General features: G+C 35.9%; 1 protein-coding gene across 50 annotated transcripts in view; it reads left to right on the top strand.

The window, feature by feature from the left end:
• EIF4G3 (eukaryotic translation initiation factor 4 gamma 3) overlaps nucleotides 1–25,808 on the top strand; it is a 333,841-nt gene that overhangs the window by 255,348 nt on the left and 52,685 nt on the right. For 28 of the 50 annotated variants that reach the window (XM_048221828.2, XM_048221839.2, XM_048221826.2 and 25 more), the window contains 5 exons: nucleotides 2,034–2,167; nucleotides 3,734–3,853; nucleotides 4,238–4,348; nucleotides 9,837–10,007; nucleotides 16,667–16,864. In XM_048221828.2, the coding sequence (XP_048077785.2) occupies nucleotides 2,034–2,167; nucleotides 3,734–3,853; nucleotides 4,238–4,348; nucleotides 9,837–10,007; nucleotides 16,667–16,864 (734 nt within the window). The remainder of the gene's footprint in view (nucleotides 1–2,033; nucleotides 2,168–3,733; nucleotides 3,854–4,237; nucleotides 4,349–9,836; nucleotides 10,008–16,666; nucleotides 16,865–25,808) is intronic. The other 22 variants (XM_048221838.2, XM_048221842.2, XM_048221829.2 and 19 more) reach the window with 1 other exon arrangement.

The following is a 25,808-nucleotide window of genomic DNA, read 5'->3' as shown; positions in this document are numbered from 1 at the left end:
TAGCAGCAATGTCCACAATAGCTAAATCATGGAAGGAGCCGAGATGCCCTTCAACAGATGACTGGATTAAGAAGTTGTGGTCCATATATACAATGGAATATTACTCAGCTATCAGAAAGAACGAGTTCTCAACATTTGCTACAACATGGACGGCACTGGAGGAGATAATGCTAAGTGAAATAAGTCAAGCAGAGAAAGACAACTATCATATGATTTCTCTCATCTATGGAACATAAGAACTAGGATGATCAGTAGGGGAAGAAAGGGATAAAGAAAGGGGGGGTAATCAGAAGGGGGAATGAAACATGAGAGACTATGGACTATGAGAAACAAACTGAGGACTTCAGAGGGGAGGGGGGTGGGGGAATGGGATAGACCGGTGATGGGTAGTAAGGAGGGCACGTATTGCATGGTGCACTGGGTGTTATACACAACTAATGAATCATCGAGCCTTACATCGGAAACCGGGGATGTACTGTATGGTGACTAACATAATATAATAAAAAATCATTATAAAAAAAAATAAATAAAAATTCCAAAATACTAAAAAAAAAAAAATAAAAGAAAAGAAAAAAACATAAAAATAAAAGCAGCAACTTCTGGAAAAAATAAAAAATAAAAATAAAAAATAAAAGAAAAATACTGTGACATGCTTTTCTTATCCAACAAAAATTTCAGGAAGTTCTCCAACTTTATATAAGGAGATTAGGATTGTGAGAAATGATAGCAGTAACAATAGCCATAGGAGCAAAGTGAGTGCTATGTCGAAAAACTAATTTAAAATTAATATTAAAAATATTGGTGGGAATAAAAATAGTGCCACTACTATAGAAAACAGTATGGGAGTTCCTCGAACAATTAAAAATAGATAGACTTATGACCCAGTAATTCTACTTTTGCGTGTTTACCCAACAAAAATAAAAACAGAAATTCGAAAAGATATATGCACCCCTATGTTTATTGCAGCATTGTTTACAGTAGCCAAGACATGTAAGTAACCTACGTGTGCGCTGATAGATGAAAGGATAATGAAGACATGTGTATATATACGTGTATATGCATGCGTGGTGTACACACACACAGTGGATTATTAGTCAACCGTAAAAAAAGAATGAAAGCTGGCCATTAGCAACAGTGTGGATGGATCTAGAGGATATTATGCTTAGTGAAATAAGTCAGACAGAAAAAGACATGCCATATGATTTCACTGATATGTGGAACCTAAAAAACAAACAAATAGAAAAACAGAAATATAAATACAGAGAACAACCTGTGATTGCCAGAGGATAGGTAGATGAGGGGTGGGCAAAAAAGGTAAACAGATTAAGAGGGTCAGACTTCCAGTTACAAAAAAGTTATAGGGATGAAAAGTACAGCATAGGGAATACAGTCAATAATGTAATAACTTTATATGGTGACAGATGGTTAACTACACTTTCTGATAGTGAGTGAGCCTATCATAATGTATGTAATTGTCAAGTCACTGTCTTGTATACCTGAAGCTAATACAATATTTTGAGTCAACTGTACTTCAAACATAAAATAAACCATAGTTAGGGGGAAAAATTGTTTGTAGCTACTTTTAGCCTTTTCAGAATCTCACAGAAGTTATTTGTATTTGTTTTGTGTCCTTTTGCCTTTTCTCCCCTCCAAAGTAACATTTCCAAGTGAACAACCAAAGTATCCTTCTTTTACATGAAACCAAAAAGTATCATAGATTCCTTATTTCTGAGGTATTTAAAGGCTTGGTAGTTTATTTAATGAGTTTTATTACATGTTTCTGGCCAAAGTCTGCTTAATGTGTATATTAAGTGGTTTCTATAGCAGTTTCAGACTATCCAAAGGTATTCAGAAGGGATAAAGGAACATAAGACAGTTTAAAATGTTCACATGACATTTTCTGACAGTAGCTCAGTGTTTGCTTTGTGTTTTAGTCTATGACAGGGTAAAGTAAATATCGGAATCTAGTTTGTACTCTTACTGGTTATCCATATAATGATCTTACAGAGACTCGTCTATGTCCCTTTTTCTAGATTCCTGGAAGCCTGCTGATACTGAAGGCAAGAAGCAGTATGACAGGGAGTTTTTGCTGGACTTCCAGTTCATGCCAGCCTGTATACAGAAACCAGAGGGCCTACCTCCCATCAGTGATGTGGTTCTTGACAAAGTAAGCTGTATCAGAGAAAGTTCTGCCTTTCTGTAGGGAACTGGTTTCAGTTATCAGTACAGCTGTGTGAAGTACGAGCAGTTTTTAGGACTTGTTAGACTAAATGTGTTTGAATTAAAATATATAATGTTTAAGTATTAGAGTTTTCCTACATATCGTTGGATTTGGGGTTTATTGTAGAGTACTGTAAACTTGGGGTTTGGCCCATATTTGAGTGGTAACGTTTTAAAATTCATTAATTGCCTGCTTATTATTGCTATTGCCTAGTGATGTGAAAAATGTGTGTCTGCTGGGTTAATATGGCTAAAGTGATGTGGAGCTGTTTCTTCACTGTTCTAAAATTTCAGTATGGAATTAGAATGGCATTGAGGACAGGTCAGATGCCTGAGTGTATTTGGCAAATCAAACTTAAGTGGTAATCAACATAATTCAAATAATGTTATATCTCAAAATTTCCCTAATACATACTTATAGTGATTACTTTTCAGTTTGGGTAAATAAATAGGTACCTTTTTTCTTTACATCTGATCTTAATGGTGCATACAGGAAATTAGTACAGTGTTTATTTTGTCTTTATTAAATTAAAAAAGAGTAGAGTCAGATGTGTATCTGCCCAAGTAATTTTATGTGTATCAGTGATGAACCAATAATGATGACCAAGCTTAAAATATTTTTGTTTTGAAAAGAAAATATTAATCCTTATTGAAGTGTAGAGGGTAACTATCTATCAGAATGAGATCCACCTCTTTTTGAGATTTCCAGCAGCTGCTTACCAAGACCTTATATGTATTATTTTCCTCTTTTACAGCAACAGGTTTTCGTATTTCTCTTGGTATATAAGTCTTCTCTCTTAGGTACTTATGTGACAGTGCTATTTTGAGACTACTTTAGAGGGTAGGTTTTACATACACTAAATTAGATTATCCTCTAGAAAATATTCTTTCTTGTCTGCCTACCTCATTGGTTTCTAACTTCACCCAATTATTAGTTGATTTCTCCCTGAGCATTGTTTCGTCTACAGTCACAATACATGCCTATACGAAGCCATATACTTCCAACTAACAAGGCAGATTGAGTGAGATTTTAATCGAGTGATCACACATGAAAAATACCTCCTTTAGAGACTTACTCTTCACTCAGAATATTTGCTTTGCTAACCATAAAACGACAGCAACAAAATTGACATATGTGATAGCAGGATTTCAAAGCAAGTCCTCTGATGTCCTGGTGAATATCTTGGAAAAAATCCCCAAATTTGTCCCTAGTTCATAGGATCTCATAGCTTTTCTTGTGCCGTTCTGCTGGTCCTTGAGTGTCTATTGAGCCAATATACTGATTGTGTCTAGCCTCTCCTCAGAAATTTTAGGCCTGATCAGTCCCAGGGCACCAGAAAACAATTGCTGGCCTAAGTCCAGAGAAGCTACCATGGTTCAGATTGGACTTCGCTGCCTCAGAAAGCCAGTCCTCATCATTTTAGCTGACATAACTTTTCAATCTGAGTTTTTACTTTTTTTGCACTGAATATTTTGAAACTTGTGTTAAGCTTTCCTTTGCTTCTTCATGCAGATCAACCAACCCAAATTGCCAATGCGAACTCTGGATCCTCGGATTTTGCCTCGAGGACCAGACTTTACTCCAGCCTTTGCAGATTTTGGAAGGCAAACCCCTGGTGGAAGAGGTGTACCTGTAAGTGCAAGTTCCCTACAACCCAATTAGTTAGAAACTGTCGTAGACTTCATGACATCTTGTCTAACGGCAAGAAAGCGGCTTTTTTTCGTTGATTCCTCTAACCAAGAAGAAGTAGAAGAGGTGAAGACTGTCTTTTTTTCCATACTAATATTAAAGCAAATAAAGAATACACTTGAGTCATTTTTACTTGAGAGAAGCTGGTCTGCATTAATTTGGTCTTGATTTTTTTTTCATATTTTTTCAATTGAAATGAACTGCAGATGGGTTAAAAATAGAGCCAACCTTAAATAGGATTCCTGTTTTATTTTGAGGTGTCCTGATATAGTTGAGATCTCTGATGATATTCAGCTAATGGTCATCTCTTTGTCTTTGTTTCTACAGATTTGCAAAGTGCAGAGCAGGCATGGATTGCCAATTCTGGAACAGAGCAAAGCCCCAGCTTGCACTCCACTGGCGATGTCGCACCCACCCCTGAAGAGCCTGCCTCTAGGGGTGCGCTGAATCCTTTTTTTTTTTTTTAACAATAGTCTCTGGTGTTATGATATTTTCTGTTTTGTTTTTCCCACTTACTATAGGTTGTGAAGTCAATATATGAACAAATGACATGTATAAAAGAGTGCAGTATTGGTAAACTGCAGGTTGCCTTTACACCCCCAGTGGCAGGCTCTTCAGCGGTAGAAGTGACATCACCAGTGGAGTTATGCTGGGGCACTGCACTGTGCAAGATGTGGCAGGCTGTGCCTACTCCATGCTTTGTAGACTTGCAGAAAGCGTGGGGGAAAGTTGCCAGTTATGTGACTACCTGTTTTTCCCAAATTGGAATGGTATAGAGAGCACTTAATTTAAACTTCTGGAGGAGCTTGGAGTTTGACATACATTTGCAGATCACCCTTTTAAGACTGTTTTATTGTAAAAATATTTTTATTTAAGGTGACACTTTTTATTTTCCCATCACCTTTTTATTTCTGGAATGGCAACTTTTGAAACCTGCTTTGAAATAAGACTGTACCATCAGGAAACAAATGTCACTTTGTAGATATTTGAATTATTTGTTGTTTGCCTGCAGCCAGTGATTAAAAATATTTCAGTGCCTACAATATGTTGAAAGCTTTGTAAAACCTACAGAAAATCTCCTTAATTTGAAGCATGTTATTTATTGAGCATTACCATCTTAACAGTATCTCTTTGTGTGATACTCTGTTCTCACACAGGTTGGAAATTTAATCTTTATTTTCTGTAAATACTAAATTAAAAATTTTCTCAGGTTTTAATTACCTCAGCCGAAAGTCTTAGAAAGCAGCTTTCTAGAAACCATTTGATACCTTATTTTTCAGCATTATTTCCCTTTTTGGTGATGTAAAGTTGTATTTCTGTTAGTGTTGATTTTTGTTTTTGTTTTGATTTTGATTTATATCTTTGTTTTGCCAAACATTGGAAATAATGTTGATGCCATTTTGATAGTCTCTGGTTAACAGCATCTGTCATTATCATATTGCTCTTGTTTTGTTCATACGTCACTCACAGGAGGTATGATTTGCCACGTCTCCTCCTCCAGCGTATACTGCCACTTTTCATCACCAGCTTGCTATTGTTTAATAATTAGATATAACAAAAAGGAAGTGCTGTGGATTGAGAATAAGCTATGTGTCTTTCAAAATATTGAAATTAGAAAATTAATTTTAAAATTACCACAATGTATGTTTGCCCACTAATCTGTCTGCTTACATATGTAAATGAGGTGTTTGGTACAAAGTAATGTGATTGGAAATGAGCCATTATCAGGAATTTGTAATGTCTTGAAAAAGGTCAGCTTTAGTTACTTCACTTTCTTTAAATAGCTCTGTCATGTGCCACAAACTAATTTTTAAGTAAAATTGTGATCCGTCAGAGTATACTGATATGTTAAGCCTAATGCAAGTAATTATTCTTCCAGCATCTCCCGTAGCTAACAAACATGCCTCACTTAATTTGTCCGGCTTACCTTGGCATATTGTTGTGGATTCAGATGGGAATTTCGTAGGATATAGCTATGTAACATATAAAGGAACAGTTAATAATGCTGTTTGGGAAAAAAAGCAGCAGTCCTGCTCTTCATCGTTTTTGGTTCTATACCTCTAATCATTTTTCCCAGCCTCCCAATTGGCTTATAAATGATTACCATCCAAAAATATTAAGATCTACTAGACGTACGCTTCATGGTGTGACTTAAGTAACTATGACTCCTACTATAAACTTCTCTGCAAAAGACTTGAATGGGTAGCAGTTGTTTTAACATGTCATATGCAGTTACACAACGTTTTCAAACATAAAGGTCTTTTGATGGATTAGTAACATATAAAGCTGTTGGAAGCACTCAGGCAGTATGCTCTCTCTACTTTTTTAAAAAGTCAAATTACTCAGCAGGTGTGATGTTAATTTTAATAGTAATCTGGGCAGATATCACAAAAAGTACCCCAAAAGACATGTATTGAGGAAGAGACAGTGGCCCTAGGCTAGTAATTTACCATTCATATTTATTTCAGTTAGCTTTTAGGTTAGCTGAGCTATTACAAAAATTCTAAGGACAAAGAGGTTTCCTGAGCTTATATCATCCTTCCCTTTCTCCTTAAAGGAACACTTGGCTATTTCTCTTTAAAACTTGGTAGGATGAATATTGGTCCTGTTTTCTTTGGTTATTCAGGTAAGCAGAGGAATTTAAGGTTATAGTGTATGAATGAGATAAGAGCAATGTATACTGAATTCTAAAACAGAGATGGGTATGATTTTTTATTTAATACATTTAAGAAAAATACATGAGAGTGGGTAAAAAAAAGTAAAACTCAATTCACCTGGGGAAAAAACATGCAGCTCACTAGTTAATGCCAGATTTTTTTTTTTTTTTTTTGAGATTTTATTCATTTGACAGAGCAAGGGAGCACAAGCAGAGGGAACAGTAGAGGGAAAGGGAGAAGCAGGCTCCCCGCTGAGCTGGGAGCCTGATGCAGGGCTTGATCCCAGGACTGGGATCATGGCCTGAGCCAAAGGCAGATGCTTTACCATCTGAGCCACCCAGGCACCCCAGTCAGTGCCAAATTTTGATGTTTCATTTGAGTTGTCACATTTTTGGACCCTGAGCACATTATACCTTAAAATTCCTCTGCCAGCCAGGAAGTTCCCTTTCCAATCTGGATTGTCTGTCCTTTAAGCAAGGAGACTAGGCTCATTTATACACACACACACTCCATAACTCTTTAATTTTATGTGTGTTTAGTAAATAAATCATTCATTATATATGATGCATCTTTTGAAGGATGCTATAAATTTGACAATTTGTATTAAATTTTCCACACGCGCATGCACACATAAAGGACATGAAATGTTTAAGGTTAATTCTATCTATATAGAAAACACTTTTTAAAAAGTTCTTTTTCTTCTTTGATATTGATGGTAACTTACTAGTTTTTAAGGTCCTTTTATATGCCTTATATCCCTGATCCTCATAATAACTTTGAGGCATTTAATGTACGAGAAAGCCTAAGTTCAACAAAGTTCAGAGACTTGCTCACAGTAACTTTGCTCATAAGTAGCAGAATTGAACTCAAAGTCCACAGTCCTTTAATCTTGTAATCTGCCTCTTTTTTCCGCTGTACCATAGTCCTTCCAAGCATTGATGTTCCACACAGTGATTTCATTTTCAGAGTATAAGCATGAGTACATTAGAGATTCGTTTATTAAGTGTGTTAAGCATTTTTAAGTATAACAGTTCTGTTGAAGACTCAATATTCTTGGTTACATATTTGTGAACAGTATCTTTCTTAGTTATATCTAGTGAACTAAATAATAATTTTCAAGGTTGTCTTGGAAACTTGCACATAGGTTATAATACCAACTTTTTATCTGGGACTAACAGCTTATGTTATCTTTTCAAAACTCACTTTCCTTTGAAACATCGTTACCTGTTTAGTAATATTTCTCACATCACTATGCAGTTCACTTGAAATCCATACATATTTGTCATGGAGTGGGTAAAGAGATTTGGCATAAGTCCTATTTACTTTCTAGATTCACATCTCACTGCATATTCATTGATGTTTCTAGTAAATACTTTTTGGAAATGGAAATTTCATACTTCATTCAAACATGATTAAAATTATATCCCCAAATTATGATTACTATGGCTCTTATCTGATTTTGACGTAATTACCTTGCATTACACCAACTAATCTTTGTTCTTGACAAATTTTTATGTGCAAATTCATGGATTAATTTAAATCATCCTGTGATATAATTGTTTATTTGAACCTGTCCAAGCACTGAAAAAGATTTTAACCCACACTAGTTGTCCATTCTAGTTTACACTAGAATATAACCTGAATTACAAAAATCAGATAATATTTGGTGTACTGCATTCTCTTATCAGAATTGTTTTGTGTGGGCTACTATATCAAAGTTTCAGTTATAAATAAGTGTTTTTATAGTAGTACTGTCCAGTTTAGCAACTGCTTCCTGTTGGTAGTTTTCCAGTGTGATCCTCTTCAGTTCTTTTTTAGTTAAACTGTGTGTGGTACCTCCGGTTTTTTAATGTGTACCAAATACTCTGAGATTGTATCATTTATGCTGAGTACTTAGCTGGGTATATTTGACAAGATTGTTGTGTATTGCCCAGGAGTTCTATCTTTTGATCCTGATACATGCTTGATACTGCTGTATCTGATTAGGGCAGATGGCGAAGTATAATTCTGAGAATGAGTGTTATTTAAAGGCTTTCAATCTTACCAGTTTCGGCCTCAGAACCTGTTTTTTTATATAAAGCATGAAATTTAAGTTTCTACTTCCTTCTCTGAAGTTTCATATAAATTCAAAAGGGTAGTATTGGGGCACTAAGTGAGATATGATTCTGATCTATATGTCTTGTGTGAAGTTTTTTTCCTTCCCTCTTGAAGTTTAATTACAATATTTACTCAGCATTTAGAAAATGGTATATCAGGGCTCCTGGGTGGCTTGGTCAGTTAAGCGTCTGACTCTTGATCTCAGCTCAGGTCTTGATCTGAGGGTAATGAGTTCAAGCCCCGCTTAGGCTCCATGGTGTGGAGCCTATTTTAAAAAAGGAAGAAAGAAAGAAAATGGCATATCACAAAACGGAAAGGCTGTCAATATGCAACAGATCTGGAAGGAACAGAACTTACTGTCAAACCAAATGTTTAATTTTGACAAGCTATTTCCTGGCATCTAAGGTAGCAACTGTTAGGGACATTTTAATACACAGAGTGCAACTTTTACTTCATTATCTCTTGCAGTAATTGTTCTTAATTGGATGGCCATTATGACATGCCAGCAAGTGTTTTTAACAGAGTGAGTATAGTGGGACTCTAGCAGGAACTAAGAACGGACAAAGAGAAGAAGACATTTTTTTCAGGATACAATTTAGTTAAATCTCATTTAATGATTTAAGAAAGACTTATTTTAGTATTTCTGGCCCAGGAAATTTAGAAGGATCCATTCAAATCTGTAGTAAGGCTGGATATCTACGCTATAAAGAATTTTTGTGATAAAATTATATTTGCATTTCACATTGGCAGTATAGAAACCTAGTTTTTGAAGCAGTTTTGTAACTGTGATGATTACTGCCTGTGAATTTGTATAATTATTCAAGTGAGCAGTCCAAAGTCACACAACTAGTAAAAAATAAAGCTTCAGTTTGGGGGTACTCTTTTTTGTTAGGAACAATAGCAGTATCAAACAAAATTTTCCATCACTTTGTCTAAATTAGGACTTCAGGATTAAAAACTGGAGTAGTGGAGAACATTACATAGATGGTATTCTAAGGTTGTCCTCTTACCTTCTCCCCCCAAAAAGATCACATCTAAATTGAGTGCTTAATACCCACCTTTGCATCTAAGAAGTGTTTAGTGTGATCATCAGGTTTGACTTGAGCAGCACAGCAGAGGCAGTAAATTTTAAGTACACTCTGTAGATATAATAAAGAATATTCTTGTCCTAGTTGTTGAACGTTGGACCACGAAGATCTCAACCTGGCCAGAGAAGAGAGCCCAGGAAGATCATCACAGTCTCTGTGAAAGAAGATGTGCACCTGAAAAAGGCAGAGAATGCCTGGAAGCCCAGCCAAAAACGAGACAGCCAAGCTGAGGATCCTGAAAACATTAAAACTCAGGTGGGAAGAGAAGCACATTCTAACATTGTTTTGGAAATATAATGCTGTTGTTTTGATTTGCTTTAACTTATGTTATTTTGTCCTATTAGTATACCTAGAGATTTTAGTTCAAGATTTTTGGTTTTTTGGTTTGTTTTGTTTTGTTTTGTTTTGTTTTGTTTTGTTTTGTTTTTGCTTTTAAAAGCGTTATTCTAAAATCTTTAGCATAATGTGCCAGACAACATACTTTTTTCTTGTTTGGTTTTCAAAATAAATACTATATCTAGGGGGTTTCTGTGTCATAGTCTTTGATCATTTAGGCTTAGATCAATGCTTGCTTTTCTTAAAAATGTGGTTTTAGATTCTCAATCAGTACCCTGTGCTAGTGTAGTTAGCATGCTGCTTTATGTCTCCTTGTCAGGCCTTCATTTCTAATAAGTTAGAATTTAGAAACCAAGCTTGTTTTGGAGTCTTTGGAATGAAATTGAATTCTTTGCATCTTTCTATGCATACCTGCCTGCAGAACTCGTAGGGTAAATTGAATGAATTCCTTTAATCCGAACAATTATTTTTTTGTGTGAAATTAAGTCTTCATTCATCATTTGCTGTACACACAATGCCATTTCCTATACTTGGATTACCTCTACTACCTTTTTTGGATTTTTTGTTTCTAGGCACCAAGACTAGAGTCTCTTCTTGATTTTTGCACCTGTACCAGAGTTAGGCACTACAGATCATATGCTGACTTGTCAGTGTCTCGTTCCTTAAATATCTTTCCTCTCATTGTGAATAGTTTAATACAGCAGCCAAAAGCTTCAGCTCTGGAGACAGGCAGGTTCTTTTAGGCAAGTTCTTAATTTCGTCTGTAAAATGAAGATACTAATATTATCTACCTCATAGGGCTACTGTGAAGATTGAATTAAGTAATGTAAAGCAGTTGGCATGGTTCCTGGAGCCCCCAGCACAGAACCACAAACATAGTAGATACTCAGTATACTTGATAAACAAATAAACTAACCAAAGAAGTTGTTGATACAAATCAAGACCAAGATGAACTTATTCATCACAAAGCCATGCTGTCAACCTTTAATTGGCTGCTTGTCTTTGTTCATCTTTTTAGTGATTTCCCCAGATATTTGTCCCTAAGAACATCCTTCTCCGGATTCACTGAAATCAAGTACCTAATCTTTCCCGAATTTCTTCTCAATGTATCTCAACCTCGTTTTAGAAATACCATCTGGATCTCTCCCTCCAGTCCCTCTGAGAAGTGCTGATTGATAAGGGGCCTAAATGGCTTGCAAAGATAGGTAAAATTCCTGCTGCATCTTTATCATGAAGATGAAGAGGTCTTGTTTTAGTAGTTAAGGCACTTATATTAGTGCCTCGTTTCATTAGATTCTTGCAGTAGCTATGAAAGTGGGAATAGATATTTTCCTTCTTTTACATATGAGAAAACTGAAGCTTCGAGAAATTAAGTTACCCCAGGTGTTGTGGAATAATCTATTTGTTGCAACTTGTAATCTGCCTCTGTTTACTTGGTAACAAAGTTCTCCCTATTATTGGTTAAGTTTTATTTCAGAAACATAATTTTACTGTGTTGAGGTATCATTCATTAATTGGATAAGTTTTCTTTAGTAAAAAGATAAAGCAAATCCAGTGGAGAATTAATAGGCTTCTTTTTCAGGGTGAATACAATCGTGTTGTTATTGATACTTTTTCTTCCAAGTATGGTGGATCTTTGCTCCATTCCTTCTCTTTTTTGTATACATCACGTTGACCTGGTGCTCCTGCTAATCCTGTTTGTTTACTTTTTTGTCAAATGAGTAGTTTTATTGTTGCCTCCACTTCCAAAAAACTCTTTCACTCTAACTTCATTCTTACCACTGTATTTTAACAACACTATGACTAATACCGATGATCTTGTTTTTCCTGTATCGTAAGGTTTCATCTTCTCCTTGAGGCAGTTCTAGGAAATCATTGCCTTATGATTTGTCTAGACTTCAACTGCATATATTACTGTGGTGGTTCCACTGCTGAGGTCCCCTGCTTATGTCTCTCTTCTCTTCTCTTGCTGCAACAATTCCTACTGCTTCTGCCTGACTCTTCTACCTGAAGGACTGATTTTTATATCTCTACCCTAGCTTTTAACCTGTCTTTAATGACCTCATTTTCAAATAAAAAAATAAATACCTCATTTTCTCTCACAACTCACACACTAGTCCTCTGATCTTTCCTTGTTCTCTATTCCCAAAATAGAAAACCCTCACTAATAACTCCTTCCTAAAATGTTTTCCGTTTCTAAAATGTCTTCTTCCCTTTCTTTTTACTTCGCTAGTTGTTTTCTTTGTTGTTTGTGGTTTTTAAAGATTTTGCTTATTTGTTTGAGAGAGAGAGCATGAATGTGGGGGGGCGGTAGTGGAGGAGGAGGGAGAGGGACAAGCAGACTCCCCACTGAGCGGAGAACCCCCATGCAGGGCTCGATCCCAGGACCCTGACATCATGACCTGGACACTTAAGTCAGACATTTAACCGACTGAGCCACCCAGGCACCCCTAGTTGTTTGTTTAGTTTTAGTTTTTATTTGAGTATAGTTAACACGGTCACTTAGCCAGCTCTTTTTATCCTTCATAACCTGACCCAGTTCTCATTTGCTGACTAATGCATTGCCTCTGACCTCTCTTGTACATAAACTGCTCCCTTCTGTGGCTCCTAATCCATCTGGTGTTTGCTCATTACCTCACTTAAAATTATCTTGTCTCTGCAGCTGAAGTTCAGTGGTCTGGAACACAGTAACTGTGCCCGATTCTTTATTTGTACCTAACAGAATTTGTTGGGCCCCAAGTAGATATCAGTTACCGTGAATTAATGATTTTTAATAAAGTTGTTGTTTGATGGCCGATTTCTTTTTTCATTGCGGTATATGTTACTTTCAGTTAATACACTGTAATGATTTAACATTTGTGTATATTACAAAATGACCACCACTATTAATCCAGTTAACATCTGTCATCATGCATAGTTACAAATTCTTTTTTCTTGTAATGAAAAGTTTTAAGAGCTACTTTCTTACCAACTTTCAAATATGCAATACAGTATTAACTGTAGTCACTTTGCTGTTCACTACTTTAATAAATTACTTTTTTTATCCTAGTTTTTAAGCTTAGATTATCATCTGAAATATTTGAGATATTTGCAAGTTGTGGGTTTTTTTCTCCCTCCCTCCCTTTTTCTTTCTATCCTTTCCCTGCCCTTCCTTTCCCTTCCCTTCCCTCCTCTCTCCTTCCCTCCCTCCCTCCCTCCCTTTGCCTTTAGTAAAAGTCTTTCTCTCTTTCTCTCTTAGATTTATTTACCCTAGAGAAAGAGAGCACAGGCACATGTGCAGGTCAGGGATGGAGAGAGAGAGAGAGAGAAACAAGCAGACTCCCTGCTGAGTGTACAGCCCAACATGGAGCCCCATCCCAGGACCCTGAGATCATGACCTGAGCCAAAACCAAGAGCTGGCCGGTTATTGACTGAGGTGCCCCAAGGTTGTTTTTGTTTTTGTTTTTTCTTAAAGCACAGGTTGTCTTAGACCTCACCAGTATTCTCAGTTGATAGAGGCAATTGAGAGAAGTTTGGTGACTTTCCCACCCCTAAGAAATTTAATTTTTTTTATAAAAGCAGTGCTGACTCATTGCTGAAAAACCTAACTATATAATTTTTAAAGATTTAAATAGATTTATTTACTGTCTCCTTCGTAGAGGACACGTATCTTAAAAATCCTTATATTCAGATATCAGTTTTTATAAATAAAAAAATATAAAATATAACATTTTATAGGCCTTTTCAGCTAAATCATGGTTTCATGGATTTTTGCAACTTCATATTTTACTGAGGCATAATTTACATTTAGTAAGCTTTACTTTTTGGTGTATAATTCTACAACTGATGAACACACACAGTCATGTAACTACCACCGCAATCAAGATATGATATGTTTTTATCAGACCCCAGAAATTTCCTTGTGCTACTTTATACCCATCTTTTCCCTGCATGCCCACCTCTAGCAGTCACTAATCTGTCCCAATAGCACTGCTTTTTCCAAAATATCAAATAAATGGAATCATTTTGAATATAGCTTCTTTCACTTAGCATATTACATATGAGATGCATCTGTAGTCATTACATGTACGATTATTTTTTTATTACCTATTAGTATTCCATTGTTATAGATATACCACAGATTGTTTATCCCTTCACAGGGGAAACAATTTTCAGGTTTTGGCCATTATAAATAGAAGTGGCACAATCATTTATGTGTAGGGTTTGTGTGAACATAAGCTTTTGTCTCTTTTGGGTAAAATTGTAGCTATGACATCCATGAATTGTCTGGTAAACGTAGGTTTGGCTTTATCAGAAAATGCCAAACTGTTTTCAAAGGTTGTTATTGGACCATTTTGCATTTCCACTGGCAAGGAAGGCGCAAGACTCCCGATTATTCTGCTTCTTCACTCGCACTTGTTATTTTCTGCTTTATAAATTTGAACCATTCTAATGGATGTGTGGTAGCATCGCGTTGTTTTAATTTGTGTTTCCAAATGAAATAATATATTGAATAAACACATCTTTTCTTGTTCTTTTATTTGCCATTCTTGTATCTTCTTTGATAACATTTCTGTTCTTTTGCCCTGTTTCATTGGCTGGTGGTTTTCTTATTGTTGATTTTTGAGAGTTCTGTGTATATTCTGGATACAAATCTTTCATCAAATGTGTGTTTCGCAAAAATTTTCTTCTAGTCTGTGGTTTGTCTTTTCATTCTCTTAATAGTGTCTTTTGCAGAAATGAAGTTTTTAACTTTGATCATGTTGAATTTATCAACACTTGCATTTATAGGTTGTACTTCTGCTGTCATATCTAAAAAATCTTTGCATAACCCAAGAATACAAAATTTTTCTCTTTTAGAAGTTTATAGTTTTAGGTTTTACATACCTGTCTGTGGTCCAGTTTTAATTAATTTTTGTATTTCATGCAAGGTATGGATCAAGACTTTTTTTTTTTTTTTTCTTTTCCTTATGTATATCCAGTTGTTCCAGCACCATTTGTTGGAAGGATTATCCTTTCTCTCAGTGCCTGGGTGGCTCAGTCAGTTAAGCATCTGCCTTCGGCTCAGGTCATGATCTCAGGGTCCTAGGATGGAGCCCTGCATCAGACTCCCTGCTTCTCCCTCTCTCCCCTCCCTCCAGCTCGTACTCTCTCTTTTTCGCTCTGTTCTCTCTCTCAAATAAATAAAATCTTAAAAAAAAAGATTTTCCTTTTTCCATTCAGTTTTCTTTGCACCTTTGTTGAAAATTAGTTCATCATATATGTGTGAATCTAGTTCTAGACTTACATTCTGTCTGATTTATGTGTCAGTCCCCTGGCCAATACCACACTGTCTTTGTATATTAAATATTGAAATCAGGTTGTATGAGTCCTCCAACTTTGTTATTTTTCAAAATTATTTAGGCTATTCTGGCTTTTTTTCCCCTTGTCTTTTCACATAAATTGTTAAATCAGCTTCTTGATTGCTATCAAAAACTCCAAAACCCTACTAGGATTTTTATTATGATTATTTTAAATCTACAGATCAGTTTAGAGAAAATTGACAACAATAATGAATCTTCTAATACATGGACGTGACCTAGATCTCTTTTTTTAGGTCCTCCTTGATTTCTTTCATCAGTGATTTATGGTTTTTATCATATAGCTCCTATGGATATTTTGTTAGATTCTTAACTAAGTATTTCATGGTCTTGGTGCTACTGTAAACAGTAGTTTTAAAATATATAATTTCTAGTTGTTTGTTGCTAACTTATGGAAATAAAATTGCTATTTGTATGTTGACTTACATTCTGCAATGTTGCTAGACTCATTTATTAGTTCTAGTATCTCTTTTTGTAGATTCCTTATAATTTTCTACATAATCATATCATTTATGAATAGAAGGTTTTATTTTTTCCTTTACAATCTGTACAGGTTATAGTCCTTTTTCTTTGCTTTTTTGCACTGACTAGGACCTCCAATATCACTTTGAATAGGATGGTGAGAATAGGCATTCTTGCCTTATTCCTATTCTTAGAGGGAAAGGAGTCATTTTTTTACCAATAAGTAGAGTTATAGATGCTTTTTTTTCTAGTAGAGGAAGTTCTCTTCTATTTTTAATTTGATGAGAGTTTAAAAGACTCCTGCCTAGTATTCTGTACCATAATTTATATTGTATTATAATTTAGACAGATTTTCTATTTTAGGACATTTAAGTTATTTGCTATAAAGGGGTACTGATGAAAGTCATTGTGGCTGAACTCTTTTGTACCTATCCTTAAATATGAATAAATTCTAAAAGTATAATAGTTGTTTCAGAATATATATCATAGTTTTAAAGCTTTTAATACACATTGCCAAATTGCCCTGAGAAATGTATCAGATGATACTCCTACCAGTAAATATACCTAATTCCTAGAATTCTCATCACTTATGGAAAAGAAGTGGTATAATTGTTTGATGTTTGTTAAAATAGATGGATTTAATTATTTCCGTGATGAGTTTACAGTCCTTGTTAATTTGGTAAGTTGAACTTATAAATTATAAACAAAATATTAATCCTTACAGAAAGAATCATCCTGTCACAGTTACTATAACACTCTTTTTTGTGGCCCTTCTAGGAACTTTTTAGAAAAGTTCGAAGTATCTTAAATAAACTGACACCACAGATGTTCAACCAACTGATGAAGCAAGTATCAGGACTTACTGTTGACACAGAGGAGCGGCTGAAGGGAGTCATTGACCTGGTCTTTGAGAAGGCTATCGATGAGCCCAGTTTCTCTGTGGCTTATGCAAACATGTGTCGATGTCTAGTAACGGTAAGAAGAGAGGAAGGAGTAAAACCAGAAATCTCCAAGAGGTATATTCTCCCCTCACTACACATTCTTCCCAGAAGTGTTATTGGGGCAACATAAAGGGGAGAATATATTTTTAGCACTTTTTAATATAAGGCTCTCAATGTATAAAAGAATCTTGCTTTATTAAAATGTATCCTCACCTCTGGAGAGGACATGGAAATAGACTGAAATAGGCCTGATACGGTCCTACCCATTGTGAGCAATACTGAATAAGTTTTAAATTAGTAATGTGAAATTATTGGCATGAGCAACCTACCTCTCCTGTTGTTCCTCTTATGGAAATAAAGTGAATGCTTACATTCACATTTAATTCAAAACTGAAAACATATTGGTTCTAATTTGAGCCTCAGTGAAAATGATAGGATAGTTATGGTCATAAAAAGTTCAAAAGTAATCATTTCATCTTTTAGAAACTATTAGATTTCTTTCTCTTTACATTGTCCACAGCCATTTAATCTCTACAGCCTGTCAAATCTAGGGCAAGACAGAATGGGAGACCAAAGAACTTCTGGTTAGTGTTCATTGTCCTCTATTCTGCAGTCAGAATACTACCATGTACCATCTGTGTTTTCTCTGCCTGTTACTGTTACCCAGGTACTTGTGTCAGAAACATGTGTCCTTTAACATTTGGGTTTTTTCTTAATTATCACAATTCATTGTCATTTGCCTTGTTATGAAAATGCAGAATTCTGCCATTCTCCCAATATTTTTGAGTTCCTGATAGGTAAGTCTGTTGTGACCTGGAAAAGTTACTTCTTCTGTCTTTAAGGAATTTAAAATTCATATTGGAAAAAAAAACAACAACTAGCATTTAACAAGAAAATAATCGCTTAGAGCATATTCTGTGACATTGCAATATGTTGATGCTAGAATGTATGTTCTAGACATAAAAACCAAGTAGAACAAAAAAGGAATGTCTTTGTTATTGGTAGAGTGACAAACTGCTTCTGTGAAGCAGGTGGAGTTCAGGTTGGGCCTGAGAGGATCGGGGTGGGGGGAACAAGTATAGAGCAGGAAGAGCTCTTGTCTGAGGTAGCGCATGCAGCACAATAGTCACAGACACGGGCTTGGTGTCTAACAGTTCTGGCTTTAAATTTTAACTTTAAATTTAAATTGAAGTTCCTACTCTGCAAGCTGCTGACTTAAAATAATAAGCTTTATAATAAACTGTAATTAACTGTTATAAACTTTATAACTTTATAAAATTACATTACCTGTTTAACCTCATTTTTTAATCCATAAAATAAGATTAAGTCACACAATTTGAGGCCATTACAATAACATGAACTTAACAATAAAATAATTTAGGGAGAGTGTGCATGTAAAGTTCCTAGCTCGGTATTTGACCTGTATAATTCCTAAGTAATTCAAAATTATATTGGTGGTGGAAAAGATTGCAAAGGTCTTGACATGCTGGCTGAATGAGGATGTTTGTAATAACAAAAACTATTTAGCACCTACTGGGTTGCATTTTGGCTAGATGCTTTACATATATTATTGTTAATAGCTATTATAACCCTCGAAGGTCAATATTATTAGCCCCACTTTACTGAACAAGAAACTGAGGCTTAAAAAAGGATAAGTAACTTGCTTAAGGCCACGTAACTAGTAAGTGGCAGTGCTAGAATCCAAGTCTAGGATTATTCAGTCATTTGCCATATTGTCTTCTAACGTACCATACCATAGGTATCTGAAGGCAAACTAATTCTCCATCTCATGCCTCTCATTTTCCTTGTGGCAGCCATGACATCTTGTAGTCACTCATTAGTACTAGGACTAGATCCCAGATCTCCTGGCTTATACTTTATTGCTCTTTACTAATTTTAGATTTAATCCTATAGGCAGTGAAGGATTGTTATTTTTTTTTCTTAAAGATTTTGTTTATTTGAGAGAGTAGGGGGAGGGGCAGAGGGGGAGAGAGAGAGAGAGAGAATTTCAAGCAGACTCCCCACCAAGAGGGGAGCCACATGTGGGGCTCCATCCCACAACCCCGAGAAAACAACCTGAGCCAAAATCAGGAGTTGAACGCTTAATTGACTGAACCATGCAGGCGCCCCTGTTAATGTTTTTTAATAGAAGTATATTCTTGATGAAAATGGCCTTTGGGAAGGCCTGGCAATAATAGAAGTTAGATTAAAATAGAAAGAAATTATAGATAAACCAACCACTTATGTGAATTTTGTTATGATTCACCCCTTTTTAAATAAGATTGATTAAACTTTACTGGATTATTTTAACTCCCAGAATAACCTTTTGGAATGAGTCCAGCAGTATAGGGGTATTCATAGAGAATGTTCGTACAGCCGCATCCAGTTAAACTTGCCTTTGTGAATGGTCTGTATGTGTATTTCCACAATTTTATTATATTCATAAAATCATATAAAAACATATACATATATATAAAGAGAATACTTTTGGTTTTGTAGAAGTTACATTATATCATATATGTATTTTTTTGCTATTTACTTTGTTTTCATTTAATATGTTTTGGGCATACTCCTATATCACTACAGATAGATTTTACTCCTACTTTTTTAGTAGTTGCATAATATCTGAACATTATACACACACACACACACACACACACATACATATATATACCATAATTTCCCCAGCCTTTTCTCTCTCTCTCTCCCTCTTTTTCTTCCATGTTGTTTCTAGTTTTTTGGTTTTGGGGGTTTTCTTGCAACCACAAGCAGCACTCCAATAAACATCAATGTATATTTACGCTTACATGTTTAAGCTCTTACTTTTTTAGTATAAATTCTCCCAGAGTTATATACCAAATGATACAAGTTTTTGAACTTTTTTTTATTGAAATAACAGACATACATGCTATTTGGGAAAAGAAAAATTCCTCATTTGTTGCTTTTATCAGATTTAATGATACAGTTTCTTCATGGCTGATTTTAAGCCAGTGACAGTTTGACAGTTAATTCACAAAATTTTGACTGAACAGTTGGCTCCCATGAACCAGAATGAGCTAGCTGTAGCACACCATTACAACATGCATATAGAACACATCATTAGTGTACAGCTCAGTGTGTATCAGTGAAGTGAGCATACCTACCACCCTGGTCATTAAATAGAACTGTACCGTTCCCTGTTCCTTAAAGGTAACCACTGTCATGACTTCTAATACTTTTGAGGTACCGAAGGCCTGAAATGAAAGGAGGCAATGGGAATAGAGTCATCATTGGTTCCTACTGTGTAGGAGTAAACCAATATGAAAATCAAACAGTAATGGGAATAATGAAAATCTAAATAAGAAAAGCTAATCTTTTAGGAGAAAGTCGAGGAGACTATCTTCATGAACTTTGGTGGAAATTTCCTTTAGCAAGATTAAGATTGAAAATGAGTAACAAAAATAATATCAGATTTAACTATGAAAATTTGCAATCCTTGATGTGCAGCAAATGATGCCATAAATAAAATAAAAAGATAAAGCCACAGTGTGGCAGAATCTATTTGGAATACATAATAATTGATAAAATATTAAAATGCAGAATTAAGGAGAAAAAATCAAATCAATGAGAAATAAAATAGCCCAATTAAATGGGCAATTTATAGAATGAAAATCCATTAGCTGATGAATTTAACAAAAGATATTCAGTGTTATTCATGACTAGGGAAATAACAAATAAACCACAATTCTGTAGAAGTCACACTTGTTAGAGTAGAAAAAAAATGAAATCATTAATTTTAAAGTGTTCACAGATGAATACAGTCACTTTGGTGAGTAATTAGACAATAATGTTGAAGATGTTTGTATACTATTCCTCAGGAATTTTACTTCTTGGCATATACCCCACAGAAGTTACCATATGTACATAAGGAATCGTTTTTAAGAATGTTTATTTTTTGTATTGGTTTTAATAGTGCGTAATAGGAAACAAATGAAAGAAGCCTAAACCACACAATAAGTATACCACAATTAATTTGGCCAGTGAATTTGAATAGTAATATATATACTAGTGAATCCTATATTTTAGGTTGGGATCCCAAAGGACTGCATGTTTGAAACAGGGGTGAATCAGAAATTGACCTGCTCTCACAGGGACTGTGTATAGCTCAGCATCAAATAATCTCAATCCTTGAATTTGGATGGTAGTGATTTCTGAGTGTGTTAGTGCCTGCTAAGTACCTGGAAGAAGCAAGCACAAATTCATTTTTAAAACTATCGTTTAAAAAAAATGAAAACTGTCATATTAGTCTTCAAATTAATTCTGTCTACAATTTTTCAAATAGGGGCGCCTGGGTGGCACAGTGGTTAAGCGTCTGCCTTCGGCTCAGGGCGTGATCCCGGTGTTATGGGATCGAGCCCCACATCAGGCTCCTCCGCTATGAGCCTGCTTCTTCCTCTCCCACTCCCCGTGCTTGTGTTCCCTCTCTCACTGGCTGTCTCTCTGTCTGTCAAATACATAAATAAAAACAATTTTTCAAATAAAATGTCCAGCACATAGTTAGAAATAATAAGTCACACAAGGGAAAAAGATCACCATGAATGAGAACCAGCAATAAACAAATTCCCCACAGGGACTCCAGATATTGGCTTTTATCAGGCACAAAATCAAATAACTATATTATGTCCAAGGTAATAACGATAGGTTGAAATTTTTAACACAGAAAGTATCAAAAGAACTAAATAGAAATCCCAGAACTGAATATATAATAAAATTTAGAACTTAATGGATTGGTTTAATAGGCGATTAGATACAGCTGAAATAAAGAATTGTGATGTAGAAGATGGGTGTGTAGAATCTATAATGAAGCACAGAGAGACCAAAAAATGAAAAATACGAAAGGGAGGGTAAATGATGAGGAAGATTCCATAAGATCCAACTTTGCATTAATTGGAGTCCCAAGAGGAGAGAGGAGAAAGTGGGAAGAAAGCAATACTTGAAGAGAGTGGCTGAGAAATTTTTCGTAAGTACCGAGATGTTAAAGCCACAGATTGAAACGATTTCCTATAATCCCAAAATGAATTTTTTTAAAAAAAAGTGAAAATGAAGGAAAATGTTTAGACTGATGATAGTAAAGCAACTTACAGTAAAATATAGAAAGTAACCAGGGTGGGGAGGAGATATTAAAAAGAACAATAATTTGTTGGTAGTTTTCTTAGGACACAAATGTCACTGTGTACAAAAGAAAAGATTGGTAAATTGGACTACATTAAAATTAGCATGTTTTTCCTCAAAAGATGCCATTAAGGGAGTAAAAATGCAGAACATATATTAGGTAGGAAAAGATAATTGCAACACAAAAATCCTGTGAAGGGTCTATATCAGATTTTTTTGTTAAGCTAAAAGAAATCGATGAGAATAACTCAGTGTTCTAAATAGACAATACGGGGCACCTGGGTGGCTCATTCGTTAAGCGTCTGCCTTCGGCTCAGGGCGTGATCCCAGGGTCCTGGGATCGATCCCCGCATTGGGCTCCCTGCTCCGCAGGGAGCCTGCTTATTCCTCTCCCACTCCCCCTGCTTGTGTTCCCTCTCTCGCTGGCTGTCTCTGTCTCTCTGTTAAATGAATAAATAAAATCTTTTTTAAAAATAAAATAAACAGGGGCGCCTGGGTGGCACAGCGGTTAGGCGTCTGCCTTCGGCTCAGGGCGTGATCCCGGCATTATGGGATCGAGCCCCACATCGGGCTCCTCCGCTGGAAGCCTGCCTCTTCCTCTCCCACTCCCCCTGCTTGTGTTCCCTCTCTCGCTGGCTGTCTCTATCTCTGTCGAATAAATAAATTAAAAAAAAAAAATTAAAAAAAATATTTAAAAAAATAAAATAAAATAAACAAATAAATAGACAATAAACTTACACCTTACAGTTCACCTAAAAGGTCACCCAAATGACCAACAAACATGATGAAATTAACCAACTAGATATAAAACTACACATTAACTCCAGATTGCTAAACTTACCAGGGTTTGGCAAATACGTGAAGCAAGAACTCAAGCACTGCTAATGGGAATATAAAGTGGTGACGGCCACTTTGGACACAAGCTCAGCTGTAAAAGCTGAAGTTGGGGGTGCCTGGGTGGCTCAGTCAGATAAGCATCTGAGTCTTGATCTCAGCTGAGGTCTCCATCTTAGGGTCATGAGTTTGGGCCCTGCACTGGGCTCCACACTGGGCATGGAGCCTACTTAAAAAAAAAAAAAAAAAAATGCTGAAATTATTTTTCTGCTCTAACAGGCATTCATTTCCATTCTTAAGTATGTACCCAACTGATAAACCTACATTTCTTATATACTAGGCAACGTATGCAAAAATGTTAGTAACATTTTTTATAACAGATGAATAAATAAAAATATTGTAAAAAACAAAACCAACCCCCCATAACAGACTTTGGGCATAAAATAAATTCAAATTGTTATTCTTCTTTTCATGCATTTATCCACTTAAAACATATGTCTGAGAGTCTGTGATGTGCCAGGAACCATTCTAGGCACTGGGAATTTAGCAGTGAAAAATCAAAAACAAAAAAACAAAAAGTACCTGCCCTTAGGAGTTTACATGCTTATGGCGTTCTTGAGATGTGGATTTTGATTTGAGTTATGATTAAACAAAAGCACAGCAATCTAAAAGTACCAACGATCCAACTAAAAATTTTATTTAGCTACAGATTTAGATAGAGGACAACATTCCCTCTTGTCCACTCTTCTCTATTAGCCATTCAATTCAGTTGTCCTCCTCCTAAGAGAAGTACTGAATTCTAGTTAAATGTTTTGCAGTTCATAAAGGGAAGCTTTGTTTTTATTTTTTATCTCCGCTGTGGTAGGCATGCATGCCTCATCTATAAAGGTAGGCACTAAAGGCAGATTTTTGAGCATTCTGTGTCCTGTTATACCATTTTCAGAAGTTTCAGTGTTGGCACTCTTCAAGTGCTTTAAATACAAACCATGCAAAGAATGGGAGGATTGAGTATAGGAAGAGACACTAAGAGAATGAAGGAGACACACTTACATCTTATCAGAAATAAAGCCCAGAAGTACAGACCAGGAAAGTCAGCTTTGGGCAACAGCAAGTGGCTGGAGTCAACTGGAGGAGGAGGGATGTTCAACTCACCTGATGAAAAATGAAAAGTACTTTGAAGAAACGTTGAGGAGAAATGACTTACCCTTTCATAACTCTCTTTTGAATCTTGTGGGCATCTCTCAGAACTACATACCCCTTCAGATGTATTGAACCACAGATACAGTTTAATAGATGTGTTCGTAGTACATTCAGAGTATGTTTGTTCAGCTTTAACAGGTGATTTCGCTAAGGTCAGGACATAACTACTGTTGGAAGATAGCATGTCACCAGGGACTCGTGAGTGACAGTTGGACAATTGATTTATTACTGTTCACTTCACATGTTAGAGTTAGCATGAAGGTGCCACTACATTACACTAGTTATTCCAAATATTTTACCTCGTACTGGAACATGCTTCAGGAGCAAAATGGCTCATGGGCCATGGGTTCCCACTAACATTGTTTATGTTCTGAGAGCTTTGAAAATCTGGACCACACTAAGCAAGGCCAGGGCTGGTCCTTTTATATTCTAGTCTCTTACTTGACTACCATAATTAACACACAGCTGGCAGCCCTTGCTGATTCTCTGTGAGTTTGGTCCTTTTAGGGATAAGAAGGATTTACCTTCAACACTAGCAAATACACCAGCAGTACGGGCCCCGTTGCTTAAAGAAAATGACCACCTGATGCTGACAAACATTCATATCTAAGATTGCTGGGTGACTGGTATGTGGACAGGTCCCATCCCAATATGAGATGATGAACCATTAGTTTACGGTGTGATATGTTATACTGTTAGTTTATAGCTGTGTAAAAATGAAAAGCCAGGTTCTCTCCAGTGTATCTAACTTACTGAACAGCCTTTCTGATATAGTCCCCCTGACTCCCTTACACCCTGAGAAACCATCTCAGACAACCCATTTAAAACACATGTCTTAGTTTTGATTGTGGACTACTGCTTAATGAAAATTACAGTTCTCACTGTTGCACATCTTTTTTTTTTTTTTTTGCTATTATCCATGATCACACTTGCAAACATCTACCTTTTCATTGTTACAGACTATATGTTTGTGTCCCCCAGCCCCAGTTCATATGTTGAAGCCCTAACCCTCAGTCTGCCAGTATCTGTAAGTGGGGCCTTTGGAAGGTAATTAGGTTTAGATGAGGTCATAAGGGTAGAGCCTCCATGGTAAGATTAGTGCCTTTATAAGAAGAGGAAGAGACAGTAGAGCTTCCTCTGTCCACTTGAGGATACAGCAGAAAGCCATAAATCAGGAAAAGGGTGCCCACCAAGAACTGAATCTGCTGACACCTTAGTCTTGGACTGAGAGACTGTGAGAAATAAATGTCTGTTGTTTAAGCCACCATTCTATGGTAGTTATTATAGCAGCCCTAGCAGACCAAGACATCCACTCATCATATCTGTTCTAACTATAAACAATTTCGTTGGGTCTCCTGACTAGTCAGTGTCCAGCAGACAACACAGGCTGACTTAATGATGTCATAACTGTGTTGAATTTATCATCTCAAGAACAAAAAAGTTACCATGCAACACCATTCTCAGAGAATATGTTCTCACTGGCCTATTTCCATATTTCCACCACCCTGTTAATCATCCCTGAGGACATTAAAACCATGTTCCAAAAGAAGTCCTTAAGAGGTTGTGTAGCTAGGCTTTCATTCATTTGAAGATATATGTACTTGCAGATCTGCGGCCATTCAGCTGATTATTTAGTTTTAATATTTCCATTTGATTATATCTAAAAAGCCTCTCTACAATCATGTTTTTTATGACTTGTACATGTGAAATCTCCTATGATCATCATTTTGGGATAGCAAATACTCATATTTCTTGCCATTTGTGCTAATTGCTTGGTGAGCTGATTTTGACAC

This window comes from Ursus arctos, unplaced genomic scaffold, assembly GCF_023065955.2.
Source record: "Ursus arctos isolate Adak ecotype North America unplaced genomic scaffold, UrsArc2.0 scaffold_32, whole genome shotgun sequence".
Classification (NCBI taxonomy): Eukaryota; Metazoa; Chordata; class Mammalia; order Carnivora; family Ursidae; genus Ursus; species Ursus arctos.
The sequence above is the reverse complement of the archived record's forward strand: the minus strand, read 5'-3'. Positions and strand labels throughout refer to the sequence as shown.